Raw genomic sequence first — 15,835 nt, forward strand, 5'->3', positions numbered from 1 at the left:
CCGTAACGGCCCGACCTATAAAACTGGCCCACTAGTTAACCCCTTCAGTAAACACCGTAAGAAAAAAAAAAAAAAAACGAGGCAAAAAACAACGCTTGATAATCATACCGCCGAACAAAAAGTGGAATAACACGCGATCAAAAAGACAGATATAACTAACCATGGTACCGCTGAAAACGTCATCTTGTCCCGCAAAAAACGAGCCGCCATACAGCATCATCAGCAAAAAAATAAAAAAGTTATAGTCCTGAGAATAAAGCGATGCAAAAATAATTATTTTTTCTATAAAATAGTTTTTATCGTATAAAAGCGCCAAAACATAAAAAAATGATATAAATGAGGTGTCGCTGTAATCGTACTGACCCGAAGAATAAAACTGCTTCATCAATTTTACCAAACGCGGAACGGTATAAACGCCTCCCCCAAAAGAAATTCATGAATAGCTGGTTTTTGGTCATTCTTCCTCACAAAAATCGGAATAAAAAGCGATCAAAAAATGTCACGTGCCCGAAAATGTTACCAATAAAAACATCAACTCGTCCCGCAAAAACCAAGACCTCACATGACTCTGTGGACCAGAATATAGAAAAATTATAGCTCTCAAAATGTGGTAACGCAAAAAATATTTTTTGCAATAAAAAGCGTCTTTCAGTGTGTGACGGCTGCCAATCATAAAAATCCGCTAAAAAACCCGCTATAAAAGTAAATCAAACCCCCCTTCATCACCCCCTTAGTTAGGGAAAAATTAAAAAAATGTATTTATTTCCATTTTCCCATTAGGGCTAGGGTTAGGGCTAGGGTTAGGGCTAGGGTTAGGGCTAGGGTTAGGGCTAGGGCTAGGGTTAGGGCTAGGGTTAGGGCTAGGGTTAGGGCTAGGGTTAGGGCTAAGGTTAGGGCTAGGGTTAGGGCTAGGGTTAGGGTTAGGGTTAGGGCTAGGGTTAGGGCTAGGGTTAGGGTTAGGGCTAGGGTTAGGGCTAGGGCTAGGGTTAGGGTTAGGGCTAGGGTTAGGGCTAGGGTTAGGGCTAGGGCTACAGTTTGGGTTGGGGCTAAAGTTACAGTTAGGGTTTAGATTACATTTACAGTTGGGAATAGGGTTGGGATTAGGGTTAGGGGTGTGTCAGGGTTAGAGGTGTGGTTAGGGTTACCATTGGGATTAGGGTTAGGGATGTGTTTGGATTAGGGTTTCAGTTATAATTGGGGGGTTTCCACTGTTTAGGCACATCAGGGGCTCTCCAAACGCGACATGGCGTCCGATCTCAATTCCAGCCAATTCTGCGTTGAAAAAGTAAAACAGTGCTTCTTCCCTTCCGAGCTCTCCCGTGTGCCCAAGCAGGGGTTTACCCCAACATATGGGGTATCAGCGTACTCAGGACAAATAGGACAACAACTTTTGGGGTCCAATTTCTCCTGCTACCCTTGGGAAAATACAAAACTCGGGGCTAAAACATATTTTTTGTGGGAAAAAAAAAGATTTTTTATTTTCACGGCTCTGCGTTATAAACTGTAGTGAAACACTTGGGGGTTCAAAGTTCTCACAACACATCTAGATTAGTTCCCTGGGGGGTCTAGTTTCCAATATGGGGTCACTTGTGGGGGGTTTCTACTGTTTAGGTACATTAGGGGTTCTGCAAACGCAATGTGACGTCTGCAGACCATTCCATCTAAGTCTGCATTCCAAATGGCGCTCCTTCCCTTCCGAGCTCTGCCATGCGCTCAAACGTTGGTTTCCCCCAACATACGGGGTATCAGCGTACTCAGGACAAATTGGACAACAACTTTTGGGGTCGAATTTCTCCTCTTACCCTCGGGAAAATACAAAACTGGGGGCTAAAAAATAATTTTGGGGGGAAAGATTTTTTTTTTTAATTTTCACGGCTCTGCGTTACAAACTGTAGTGAAACACTTGGGGGTTCAAAGCTATCACAACACATCTAGATGAGTTCCTTAGGGGGTCTAGTTTCCAAAATGGTGTCACTTGTGGGAGGTTTCTACTGTTTAGGTACATTAGGGGCTCTGCAAATGCAATGTGACACCTGCAGACCATTCCATCTAAGTCCTCATTCCAAATGGAGCTCCTTCCCTTCCGAGCCCTCCCATGCGCCCAAACAGTGGTTCCCCCCCACATATGGGGTATCAGCGCACTCAGGACAAATTGGACAACAAATTGTGGGGTCGAATTTCTCCTTTTACCCTCGGAAAAATACAAAACTGGGGGCTAAAAAATAATTTTTGTGGGAAAAAATTTTTGTTTTATTTTTACGGCTCTCCATTATAAACTTCTGTGAAGCCCTTGGTGGGTCAAAGCGCTCAGCACACATCTAGATAAGTTCCTAAGGGGGTCTACTTTCCAAAATGGTGTCACTTGTGGGGGGTTTCTACTGTTTAGGTACATTAGGGGCTCTGCAAACGCAATGTGACACCTGCAGACCATTCCATCTAAGTCTGCATTCAAATGGCACTCCTTCCCTTCTGAGCCCTCCCATGTGCCCAAACAGTGGTTCCCCCCACATATGGTGTATCATCGCACTCAGGACAAATTGGGCAACAAATTTTGGGGTCCAATTTCTCCTGTTACCCTCAGGAAAATACAAAACTGGGGGCTAAAAAAATAATTTTTGTGGGAAAAAAATTTTGTTTTATTTTTACGGCTCTGCATTATAAACTTCTGTGAAGCACTTGGTGGGTCAAAGTGCTCACCACACCTCTAGATAAGTTCCTTAGGGGGTCTACTTTCCAAAATGGTGTCATTTGTGGGGGGTTTCAATGTTTAGGCACATCAGTGGCTCTTCAAACGCAACATGGCGTCCCATCTCAATTCCTGTCAATTTTGCTTTGAACAGTCAAACGGCGCTCCTTCCCTTCCGAGCTCTCCCATCCACCCAAACAGTGGTTTACCCCCACATATGGGGTATCCGCGTACTCAGGACAAATTGTACAACAACTTTTGGGGTCCAATTTCTTCTCTTACCCTTGGGAAAATAAAAAATTGGGGGCGAAAAGATAATTTTTGTGAAAAAATATGATTTTTTATTTTTACGGTTCTACATTATAAACTTCTGTGAAGCACTTGGTGGGTCAAAGTGCTCACCACACCTCTAGATAAATTCCTTAGGGGGTCTACTTTCCAAAATGGTGTCACTTGTGGGGGGTTTCAATGTTTAGGCACATCAGTGGCTCTTCAAACGCAACATGATGTCCCATCTCAATTCCTGTCAATTTTGCATTGAAAAGTCAAACGGCGCTCCTTCCCTTCCGAGCTCTCCCATCCGCCCAAACAGTGGTTTACCCCCACATATGGGCTATCAGCGTACTCAGGACAAATTGTACAACAACTTTTGGGGTCCAATTTCTTCTCTTACCCTTGGGAAAATAAAAAATTGGGGGCGAAAAGATAATTTTTGTGAAAAAATATGATTTTTTATTTTTACGGTTCTACATTATAAACTTCTGTGAAGCACTTGTTGGGTCAAAGTGCTCACCACACCTCTAGATAAGTTCCTTAGGGGGTCTACTTTCCAAAATGGTGTCACTTGTGGGGGGTTTCAATGTTTAGCCACATCAGGGGCTCTCCAAACGAAACATGGCGTCCCATCTCAATTCCAGTCAATTTTGCATTGAAAAGTCAAATGGCACTCCTTCGCTTCCGAGCTCTGCCATGCGCCCAAACAGTGGTTTACCCCCACATGTGGGGTATTGGCATACTCAGGACAAATTGTACAACAATGTTTGGGGTCCATTTTCTCCTGTTACCCTTGGTAAAATAAAACAAATTGGAGCTGAATTACATTTTTTGTGAAAAAAAGTTAAATGTTCATTTTTATTTAAACATTCAAAAAATTCCTGTGAAGCACCAGAAGGGTTAATAAACTTCTTGAATATGGTTTTGAGCACCTTGAGGGGTGTAGTTTTTAGAATGGTGTCACACTTGGGTATTTTCTATCATATAGACCCCTCAAAATGACTTCAAATGAGATGTGGTCCCTAAAATAAAATGGTGTTGTAGAAATGAGAAATTGCTGGTCAACTTTTAACCCTTATAACTCCCTAACAAAAAAAAATTTTGGTTCCAAAATTGTGCTGATGTAAAGTAGACATGTGGGAAATGTTACTTATTAAGTATTTTGTGTGACATATCTCTGTGATTTAATTGCATAAAAATTCAAAGTTGGAAAATTGCGAAATTTTCATAATTTTCGCCAAATTTCCGTTTTTTTCACAAATAAACGCAGGTACTATCAAATAATTTTTACCATTGTCATGAAGAACAATATGTCACGAGAAAACAATGTCAGAATCACCAGGATCCATTGAAGCGTTCCAGAGTTATAACCTCATAAAGGGACAGTGGTCAGAATTGTAAAAATTGGCCCGGTCATTAACGTGCAAACCACCCTTGGGGGTAAAGGGGTTAATGATATGGACTACTGTTGGAAGCTTGTTCTCGAAATCACTCTGATATCCCAACTCCAGGAAGGGCAAAATTGGAAATCATTGCATATGATCCAAACATATAGCAACTGAGGAGCCCTGTAACAGTTTAAGTTGTAATTGCGAGGCCAAATAGTTCATCCACGGGTTAGCGACAGCCAGACCTCCCTCCTTCTCCAGCATCTCATACTTGATTCAGCCTATACCTCTTTTCCATGTCAATTCCCTAAACATGGCTTGAAATTTAAGAAGTATTTCAGGGAGAGCCATCAAGATCGCTGCCTCAGGGTAACCCTTGTGTGTGATCTCTCCTTCAAATCACATATCCAAACCCTTTCCACTTCCTGCCGACTCCATCTCAAAACTATCTCCCAGATCTACACATTCCTTAATTCAGAATCTGCAAAAACCCTAGTCCATGCCCTCATCATCTCCCACCTCGACTACTGCAACCTCCTGCTGTGTGGCCTCCCCTCTAACACTCTCGCACCCCTACAATCTATCCTAAACTCTGCTGCCCGACTAATCCACCTGTCCCCCCGCTATTCCCCGGTTTCTCCCCTCTGTCAATTCCTTCATTGGCTCCCCATTACCCAGAGACTTCAGTTAAAAACCCTAACCATGACATACAAAGCCATCCACAACCTGTCTCCTCCATACATCTGTGACCTCGTCTCCCGGTACTTTCCTGCACGCAACCTCTGATCCTCACTAGATCTCCTTCTCTACTCCCCTCTCTTCTCCTCTTCCCACAATCGCATACAAGATTTCTCCCGCGCATCACCCCTACTCTGGAACTCTCTACCACAACATATCAGACTCTCGCCTACCATCGAAACCTTCAAAAAGAACCTGAAGACCTACCTCTTCCGACAAGCCTACAACCTGCAGTAACCACCGACCCCCCCCCCATGATGCTACTGCACGACGAGCTCTATCCTCACCTACTGTATCCTCACCCCTCCTTTGTAGACTGAGCGCTCGCGGGCAGGGTCCTCTCTCCTCCTGTACCAGTCGGTGACTTGTTCATGATTATGGTACATGTTTATTATGTATGCCCTTTTCACATTTAAAGTGCCATGGAATAAATGGCGCTATTATAACTGTCAATCCTTAGTGGCACCGCCCACTGGACTCGTATATACTGACACCAGAGACTTCAATTAATAAAATACAAGTTAAACTCAATCTTTTCCATCAATCCTATGTATTCAGCTCGGCGTCTCCTCTATACCGCGCTGTGCACGTATAATGTGACAGGTTACCTTTAAGTAATGTGCATTACAGCAGCAATTCCTAGTTACAGATGTCTTCCATATTTTTTGCAGAACTAAACTAAAGAACCAGGACTATGATAGTCTGGACCAGCTGGAGGCCGACCTAAATTTGATGTTTGAAAATGCGAAACGGTACAATGTCCCAAACTCTGCAATTTACAAGCGGGTCTTCAAGCTGCAGCAGCTGATGCAGGTAAGCGCCCCTCCGACCTCACACAAGTCTTAGTATCACAACTGATGGAAAGTAAAAGGTCTGTGTAATGTCTGGAGATTTGTTCCCGCTTATTGAAGCTGTCCGCACACTTGGCGGTCAGGGTTGCACGGAAGAGAACTGCGCTGCCTAAAATCGCACACCGGAATACCGCAGCTTTTACTTGTAAATTATCTCCGTTTTCTAAGCTCCATGGCACAACACCCCAACCTGTACAGACACCTTTACACTGTGCAAATGCTAAAATGTGCTGTTGTAACCAGCCGTCAGCTTGGCTGTTGTGACTGGAACATATTGGATTATTTCAGGTGGTTATTGCTGAGCTTGTTTGTATTTCTAATTGTTCTTTGATGTGGATAAGAAAATCTTTGTGAAAGTAGAAATGTTCTACGTAGTAGATAATTGTGATTGTACGTGTGGTTTAGAAAATGGCAGCTCTAAATGGATGGAGAAGGCTTGGCTTCACCATTAGTATTTATTTTCTGCCCTTTGTTATGTGGCTGATGACTACTTGTGCATATTTGTATAATGTATATTTTTTATTTGTTTAATATGTTTAATTTGACCTTCTCAGTTTTTGGGCACATGATGTTATTTGGTCCTATTAGAGATGAGCGAGCATGCTCGGGTATAGCGCTATGTGAGCATGCTCGGGTGTTATCTGAGTATCTCAGGCGTGCTTGAGTTATATGTTCGAGTTCCCGCAGCTGTTCGACAGCCGCTACACATATAGGGGTTGTCTGAAGCACAGACAATCCGTGCACGTGTCTAACAGCCGCGAGACATGCAGCCGCAGGGACTTGAACACACCTAAAACACTTGGATAACACCCGAGCATGCTCACATAGCGCTCTCCGAGCATGCTCGCTAATCACTAGTCCTAATCTGTGTTTGTCTTTCAAAGAAATCTTCATATCAATTGTCTGAGTCCATAGAAATACACTATTTCTCTATCGCCTCTTATTGGGGGACACAGGAACCATGGGTGTATGCTGCTGCCACTAGGAGGCTGACACTATGCACAAAAAAAGTTATCTCCTCCTCTGCAGTGTACACCCCACCGACTGGCATTCTGAGCTTCAGTTTAGCTTAGCGTCAGTAGGTGGTGGACACGGGTCTTTTAGTAGACCCTTATCTACCTCATTGTGCGTCGTTCTCTTTCAGGTTCCGGAGGGATACAGTGTGAATAGTCACATCTGTATTCCCACAATGCGGTCTATGAGTACGGCTTGTACTGCCACCCCGTATCCTGATAGATCCCACAGCAGGACCAAGATTCTAGCACACAAGCGTGCTCAGAAGTCCGGTACTAGCTCAGTCTCCCACCCACTCGCCCACCAGAGCCTGTCGGTTACGGAGACGAGGATGTCAATCAGCAGCTCCCTGGATGTCTGATACCTTTCCTAGATTGAGGTACCTCTCTCTATTTCTCAGGACTTCAGGACAGCCAGGCCTTCATACTAGCTAACGGCGTGGGATATGTAGGTGAGTATTTCATATGCCCCCGCCCGTCCCAGATGTGGAAGTTAGGCACTTTTCCCCGGGAGCTCTAGTCTTACTTAGGGGGCGCAGAGCTATCCCAGGCACTGTACCGCTCTATCTTTTTCTGATCCGCTTGTGAACTTCCTTCGCCCACTTTCCACGGGCAGGGGTCGTCGTTGCATCTGCGCGGCGGCCTTTGCAGGCAGCCGCGTTACTTCCCTCCCCGGCAGCCTTACTCCTGGTTCCGGCGCCGCGATTCTCTGGCCTGTTCGCACAGGGGGTTCACTGCTGCACATGCGCGGACACATTTTTGTAGGCGGCCGCGCTGTTTTCCTTCATCGGCGGCCGGCTGCCGCACTGTCTCCGTTTTCCGGCGGTCGCCGGTTTTTCTAATTTAGGCCCCGGTTTCTGCTCGGGTCTAGTTCCGGCTCCGCCCCCTTCCTTTCTGCCTCGGGCGGGCTTTCTCCTGCCCGACTAGCGCCTCCTATGATCTAGGCGAGCTCCGCTCACCGGCGCCATCTTTGTCCTCCCGGACCTCGCATTTAGCCCCGCCCACTCCTCACAGCATAGATGCGGGCTCTCCTGCTGCGCAGTTCCTTATTGGTCGCTCGGGTGTTTGCGGCCAGCTCCCCGCTTCCCCTTAATCCAGCGCTAGACAGATACGCCGGACTTGAGTCTCCCAGCGATTTTGGCTCCCGACCGCACGGTTGGCTCCCGCCCTTTCGGCGTGGGATTCAGCGCTGATTCTTCTTCAGGACCCGCGCTAACTTCGCAGCCCCTACAGCCGGGAAGCTACAGGACGTCTGCCGTGAGTAGCTCTGCACTGCAGACTTACACTCTCCTCTGCCCTCCTGTCCCCTAACCTTCTGGCATTTTTCTCAGGGGCCGTTCGTCATGTCTAATTCTAAAGGAGGTCGCTCTCGTCCTCCTACTTCTTCCTCTACTTCTTCTGCTATAGTCAAACACTTTGTGTGTTCGTCTTGTAACTGCAAGTTTCCCTCAGGTCAGTCCTCTCCCCTATGTCCGGCCTGCAGCAACCCCATTATGCCCACCTTCCAGGATCCCCCCGCTGCTCCGCTTGAGAGTGAAGACCCCACTCCAGGCTGGGCTTCCTCTCTGTCACAATCGGTAGCGGATCTGACACGGGGGTCCCAAACCCTTGTGTCCATGCTTGATCGGTTACCCCTGCAGACTCCCGCAGTAGCCAGCGGGTCGCAGGAAGCTCCGTCCGAGCCTTCCACTATAGGCCGCAAGAGATGCAGACAGGAACATAGTAACATAGTTAGTAAGGCCGAAAAAAGACATTTGTCCATCCAGTTCAGCCTATATTCCATCATAATAAATCCCCAGATCTACGTCCTTCTACAGAACCTAATAATTGTATGATACAATATTGTTCTGCTCCAGGAAGACATCCAGGCCTCTCTTGAACCCCTCGACTGAGTTTGCCATCACCACCTCCTCAGGCAAGCAATTCCAGATTCTCACTGCCCTAACAGTAAAGAATCCTCTTCTATGTTGGTGGAAAAACCTTCTCTCCTCCAGACGCAAAGAATTTCCCCTTGTGCCCGTCACCTTCCTTGGTATAACGTCGGACTGAGTCTTCTTCCCGTTCCATCTCGCCCCATGGTCCTTCTCTGCGATCGGCATCTCCCCGGTTCTCCTCCTCAGAGCCAGGTGAGGCGTTCTCTGATGCGCCTTCGGAGGATAATTAGATCTGGATTCGAACCAAATCGCTAACATGAGGGATATGGTTCAGAGTCTCATTGGAGCGATCTATCAGATCTGTGGCATCAAAGATTCCTCTACGGAACCTGCAGATCAGGTGGTTTTTTGTTTAGACGGTCTAAACCACCTCCCAAGGCCTTCGCTCATCATCCTGAATTCGATGAACTTTTGGCCAGAGAAAGAGAGAATCCGACCAGACGTTTTCAAAGAGGAAAGCACCTTGGCGTCTTATATCCTTTTTCCCCGGATCTCATCGCCAACTGGACTTCTTCTCCCTCTGTGGATCCGCCAGTTTCTAGACTTTCACCAACACAGTACTTCCGCTGTCTGAAGGGGCGTCTCTGAAAGATTCCAATGACAGGATCATTGAATCCTTCGCGAAGTCTGCTTTCGAAGCGGCCGCGTCTTCTCTATGCCCGGCCTTTGCTTCCACCTGGGTTTCAAAGTCTGTATCCAAATGGGCCAAACAACTCCGTCGGGGCATTCTGGCCAGAGCTCCACCAGAACAGCTGGCGGAACTCGCCACCCAGATTTCTCATGTTGGGGAATACTTGGTTTCCGCCTTCCTGGACGCCACTTCTTGTGCTGCTCAGGCGTCCAGTAATGTTGTTGCCATACGCCGCACCGTTTGGCTCAAGGCCTGGCAGGTGGATTTGTCTTCGAAAAAAAAAAATCCCCAGTCCAAACCTCGCCGACCTCCTCCTAGGCGGCAATTTCGGTCCTTTCGGCCTCTTCATCGTTTCACAGCGTTAGATTCCTTTTACCAACATCAGAAGCCACAGGCGAGTTAAGAGAAGAATAAGGTATCCTTGAAGAAGAAGGTATCCTTTAGACCCACTCCTTCCTGGCGTTCCCGCTACTCCCAAGGTAGATCCTCTAGGCCTAGGACTGGAAGATCTCCCTCGGCATGACTCACAGCAAGACCCCAGCGCACCTCCCAAGCTGGGCGGCCGTCTCCTCTTCTTCAAGGACGTCTGGATCTCCTCAGTGGAGGACGCATGGGTCTGGGAAGTTGTATCCCCAGGATACAAAATAGAGTTCATTTCACGGCCCCGGGATCGCTTCTTCGAATCCCGCCCTCCAAGAGACCCCGCTCTAGTTCCGGGTTTCTTTGCAGCCAACGCTTCCCTCCTCAAATCTGGGGTAATCGTTCCCGTTCCAGAAAGAACGGTTCACAGGTTACTATTCGGATCACAGATTCCTGCGTTTTGCAGTACATCAGGAGCATTATCAGTTTGTCGCCCTGCCTTTCGGCCTGGCAACCGCTCCCAGGGTTTTCACGAAGATCATGGCATCGCTTATAGCCATCTTGAGGGTCAGAGGCCTGGTACCTTTTCCGTACCTCGACGACATCCTCAGCAAGTCCTTTTCTCATGCTTAAGAAAGTCTGTCCATCGTTCTCAACACCATAGCCCGTTTCGGGTGGCTCGTCAACCGGAAGAAGTCCTGCCTTATTCCCTCTCAGCGCCTCATATTTCGGGGCATGCTCTTCAACATTCGTCAGACCAGAGTCTTCCTTCCCGAAGACAAGAGAACCATTCTTCGTCGGGAAGTTCACTTGCTCCAGGGTCCTCGGCTTCCCTCCTTCCGATTGGCCATGAAGGTTCTGGGGAGGATGGTTGCAACATTGGAAGCGATTTCCTTCGCCCAATTTCACTCAAGACCTCTTCAGCAGGCTATTCTTTCACAGTGGGACAGGTCTGTCCTTTCCCTGGATCGCCCGATTCGGCTTTCGCCCCGAGTCAAACAGTCCCTCAATTGGTGGCTGGCGTCACCTCTCATCTCCCAGGGCAGGTCCTTCCTTCCAATTCTCTGGCAGGTGGTGACGACAGATGCCAGCCTTCTCGGTTGGGGTGCTTTGTTTCGTCACCTGACTGTTCAGGATCGTTGGACGGTGCAGGACTCATCTCTGACGATCAATGTCCTCGAGATTTGGGCCATCTTTCTGTCTCTTCTTCACCGGGAAAGGATTCTCAGGGGTCTGCCAATTCGAATCCAGACGGACAATACCACAGCAGTGGCATATGTAAACCACCAGGGGGGACTCAGAGTTCTCTGGCCTCGGCTGAGGTATCCAAGATCCTCCTTTGGGCAGAGGCAACGGTCCCGGTGATATCCGCGGTGCATATACCCGGCGTGGACAATTGGGCCGCCGACTTCCTCAGTCGCGAGGGTCTCGCGGCAGGGGGAATGGTCCTTGCATCAGGAGGTCTTCCATCGGATTTGTCTTCGATGGGGGACTCCAGATGTGGACCTCACGGCGTCTCGAATGAACAGGAAGGTCCCTCGGTTCGTCCCCAGGTCCCGCGATCCTCTCGCAGTCGGTGTCGACACTCTGGCCATTCCTTGGTCGCAGTTCGTACTCCCCTATCTTTTTTTTCTCCCCTGCCCTTGCTTCCCAAGCTGTTAAGCTGTTGAAAAAGATCAAGGCGGAAGGGGGTGCCGGTCATTCTGATTGCCCAGATTGGCCCAGGAGATCTTGGTTTGCGGACATCGTCAATCTTCTCGCAGACGCCCCCTGGCGGCTGCCAGACAGACCTGATCTTCTGTCTCAGGGTCCAATCTGCCACCCGAATTCTCGGTCGTTCAGTTTAACGGCGTGGCTGTTGAGACCGCAGTTCTAAGAGCGTCCTGCCTTTCAGATCGGGTGATTCACACTATGATCCAGGCTAGGAAGCCTTCGTCCTCCAGGGCTTACTATCGTACCTGGAAGGCTTACTTCCGTTGGTGTGAGTCCAACCGCGTTTCACCTATGTCCTTTTCCCTTCCTTCCATTTTGGCCTTCCTTCAGGCAGGATTGGATGCGGGTCTGGCCCCTAGTTCCCTAAAGGGCCAAGTTTCTGCGCTCTCCATTCTCTTCCAGAAGACGTTATCTTCTCGGCCACAGGTCAAGACCTTCCTTCAGGAAGTAGCCCATGCTGTTCCCCCATACAGGGCTCCTGTAGATTCATGGGATCTTAATCTTGTTCTGGAGGTTCTGAGGGGTCCTCCCTTTGAGCCTCTCAGGGAGGTTTCCCTGTCAGTTCTATCTTGGAAGGTGGTCTTTCTTGTGGCCATCACCTCTATCCGGCGTGTTTCGGAGATGGCGGCCCTTTCTTGTCGACCTCCTTTCTTGGTTATCCACCAAGACAAGGTGGTCCTGAGGCCTCCATCTTCCTTTCTTACTAAGGTGGTAGCCACCTTCCATCTCAACGAGGACATCGTCCTACCTTCCTTTTGTACAGCTCTGACTCCTCCTCTGGAGCGATCGTTGAACAAGCTTGACCTCGTCAGGGCGGTGAGGATCTACCCGGCTTTCTGGAAGATGGATTCTCTTTTCGTCATTACTGATGGCACGCGTAGAGGGCTGCCGGCTTCCAAGGCGAATATTGCTCGCTGGATCAGAACGGCAATTTTGGAGGCTTACTGGGTCAAGAACAGAGTGCCCCCTCCTGGGATTAAGGCTCAATCTACCCGGGCAGTTGGCGCCTCCTGGGCGGTGCACCACAGGGCTTCCGCCCTACAGTTTTGCAAAGGGGCAACCTGGTCTTCCATCCTCACGTTCACCAAATTTTACAAGGTCCATACCTACGCTTCAGTGGACGCCAGCCTAGGCAGAAGGATCTTGCAGGCGGCAGTGGTGAGTCCTCTGACCTGATGGAAGTCTGTTTTCCCACCCCAGGGACTGCTTTAGGATGTCCCATGGTAGCTGTGTCCCCCAATGAGGAGATAGAGAAAACAGGATTTTTGGTTGCTTACCGTAAAATCTGTTTCTCGGAGCCTTCATTGAGGGAAACTGCTCCCTCTCATATTATTCAGTTTCTGTTGTTCTATGTTTTAGGACTGCTCTCATGTTTACAGTTCTCTTGTTTGAGATTATGTTCAACCTTATTGTTTGTTCTCCTACTGCTTTCTCACTAACTGAAGCTCAGAATGCCAGTCGGTGGGGTGTACACTGCAGAGGAGGAGATAACTTTTTTTGTGCATAGTGTCAGCCTCCTAGTGGCAGCAGCATACACCCATGGTTCCTGTGTCCCCCAAAAATCAAGCAACCAAAAATCCTGTTTTTTGGAAATGAGATATTAAAGGGAATCTGTTACCCCATTTTTTGCCTGTAAGCTGCGGCCACTGCCATCAGGGGCTTATCTACAGCACTCTGTAATGTTGTAGATAAGCCCAGATGTAACCTGAAAGATAAGAAAAACAAGTTGGATTATACTCACCCAGGGGCGGTCCGGTCCGATGGGCGCCGCGGTTCAGGTCCGGCGCCTCCCATCTTCATATGATGACGTCCTCTTCCTTGCTTCCTGTCTCGGCTCCTGTGCAGGCGTACTTATATGCCCTGATGAGGGCAGCGTAAAGTACTGAAGTGCGCAGGCGCCGGGCCTCTCTGACCTTTCCCGGCGCCTGCGCACTGCAGTACTTTGCGCTGCTATCAACAGGGCAGATAAGTACACCTGCGCAGGAGCTGCAACAGGAACCAAGGAAGAGGACATCATCATACGAAGATGGGAGGCGCCGGACCCGCACGGCGACGCCCATCGGACCGGACTGCCCTTGGGTGAGTATAATCCAACTTATTTTTCTTATCTTTCAGGTTACATCTTGGGTTTATCTACAGCATTGCAGAATGCTGTAGATAAGCCCCTGATGGTCAACCTGTTTTGTGGTTTTTTTTTTCTCTGCTGCGGATCTAGCAGTTCTCTGAATGCTGAGCCCTATATAACCTGCCCACATCACCGATTGGCAGTTTTCTGTGTGCACTGTGCATAGGCAGAAAGTTGCCAATCAGCGGTAGGTTCCGAGTTATTCCGAGCTCATGAATATGGAGGACTACATGGCAGCAGGCTTACTACTCCACTAGTGATCGTCTCCTACTGATATATTAGTGATTTTATCTAAACTACAGCAATCAGCCCCATAAGTGACACATCGCTGGACTCAAGGTCTGTGTTCGTACATTATGCTGCTCTCAGAATAGGTGCAAAAACATGCTGACGGATTCCCTTTAGATCAGATAGTCCTAACATACAAACTAATAAAGTAGACACATGGGATATGTAATTTATCGTATGTCAGTGTCATTTTTCTAATTTCTTTTATTTTGTTAGGATGTTAGAAGAGTTCAAATTTAGGAGCAATTTTTCATTTTTTAAAGGAAATTTAGAAGTTCTGTATTTTATATAATTTTTTATTTTTTTTCCCGATACACTAAAATAATGATTTACTCTCAAACTTATAATATTCACAAGGGATGATAGGAGGAAATTTTCCCCACAATTTGTTACGCAACTTTTCCTATCGCGGCAATATCCCATATGTGGTCATAAACTGCTCCTTGGGCACATGACAGGGCTCAGTAAGAAGAAAAAGCAATTTTGATTTTTGGAATGCAAATTTTGGCTGGAATATATTTCTGACGCCATGTCACACTTGCAGAGCACCTGAGGTGCCAACACTGCAGAGAATACATGTTAACCATTTCTATGTTATGCACCACAACTCCCCATCTGAAGCAATGTTCCCCTTTTACATTGTGCCCCATCTAGGAACGCACTTTCCCTAAATATAACATGCATATTATACACATTTTACATAACCGTAACATTAAATATACACATCATGGCAGCATGGCAAAAATACTTCAAGGGGTTGGGGAAAAGGTGCTACATATATTACAACCCCTTACATTTACACTGAAAAATGATCGCGAATGAGCATTTCTGAAAAATATTTGTAAGTGCAAATTAAAGGGAATCTGTCAGTATCATCAAGCTTCCTAATCCATAAATATTGGCATGTAGGTCATAGGAAGCTGAATAAAATGATATATCGATACCTACGATCCGATATTTTATTTTAGAGAAATCCACTTTTTTTTTCCTCGCATGTAAATGAGCTGTTAAGATCTATGGGCCGGACATAGATCTTATTTTAAATGAAAGGATTTTGCTGGAATAAGACATCGGATCTCTGATATCAAGGTATCATTTTTATTTATTGGCGTTCTTGTTAAGGAACGCAATGGATGTTCGAAACGCGTAGCCGTGTCTACACTCATGATGGAATGTGTTAATATTTTTTAATCCAATACATTTTTGCAAGCTTGGAAGCTGGATCATTTCATCTCATCATTTTATTCATCCTTCTATGACCCACATGCCCATATAGACGGCTTAGTAGGGTTGATCCTACTAACAGATTCCCTTTAAGGCTAGAGTGCCACAAATCTGTTTGTGTGCTGTTGAGGAGCAACACAATTCATAAAAGCTGCCGAGGCTTTCTGTTGTATTAGGGTGTGTGCACACGGTCAGTAATCAGCAGCGCTTTGGGCGCAGCTCACGTCTGCTGCCGGCTGTGGAACGCAGGTGATTCCCATGTGTTCACTGAACCGATCGGAATCACCGCGTTCTATACATTGTAAAGGTGACATTTATCTTGCGGAGACTAGTGTCTCCGCAAGATAAATAGACATGCTGCGGTCTGGAAGGAAGCATGTCAGTCTCTGCAGGTGAGCCGCTGGCATCTATGGAGGCATCATGGGCATGGGATTTCTTGAAATCCCATCCACTATGCTGTAAGATCTGGCCGCTGCGGGTTGGACGCTTCGGAGGTACACCGCTTCCAACCCTCAGCGTTTACTGACAGTGTGCAACATACCACCAATCAGCTAAAAATCTCTCCTTCATTGCCCATGCGTTGGACCTCCACCGATCTCCATATTGATGAC

General features: G+C 47.3%; 1 protein-coding gene across 8 annotated transcripts in view; it reads left to right on the plus strand.

Moving 5' to 3' along the window:
- Positions 1 to 15,835, plus strand: part of PBRM1 (polybromo 1) — a 127,006-nt gene that overhangs the window by 49,966 nt on the left and 61,205 nt on the right. For all 8 annotated transcript variants that reach the window (XM_069736835.1, XM_069736830.1, XM_069736832.1 and 5 more), the window contains exon 12: positions 5,757 to 5,898. In XM_069736835.1, coding sequence (XP_069592936.1) covers positions 5,757 to 5,898 — 142 coding nt within the window. The remainder of the gene's footprint in view (positions 1 to 5,756; positions 5,899 to 15,835) is intronic.

The sequence above is a fragment of the Ranitomeya imitator genome, chromosome 8, assembly GCF_032444005.1.
Source record: "Ranitomeya imitator isolate aRanImi1 chromosome 8, aRanImi1.pri, whole genome shotgun sequence".
NCBI lineage: Eukaryota > Metazoa > Chordata > Amphibia > Anura > Dendrobatidae > Ranitomeya > Ranitomeya imitator.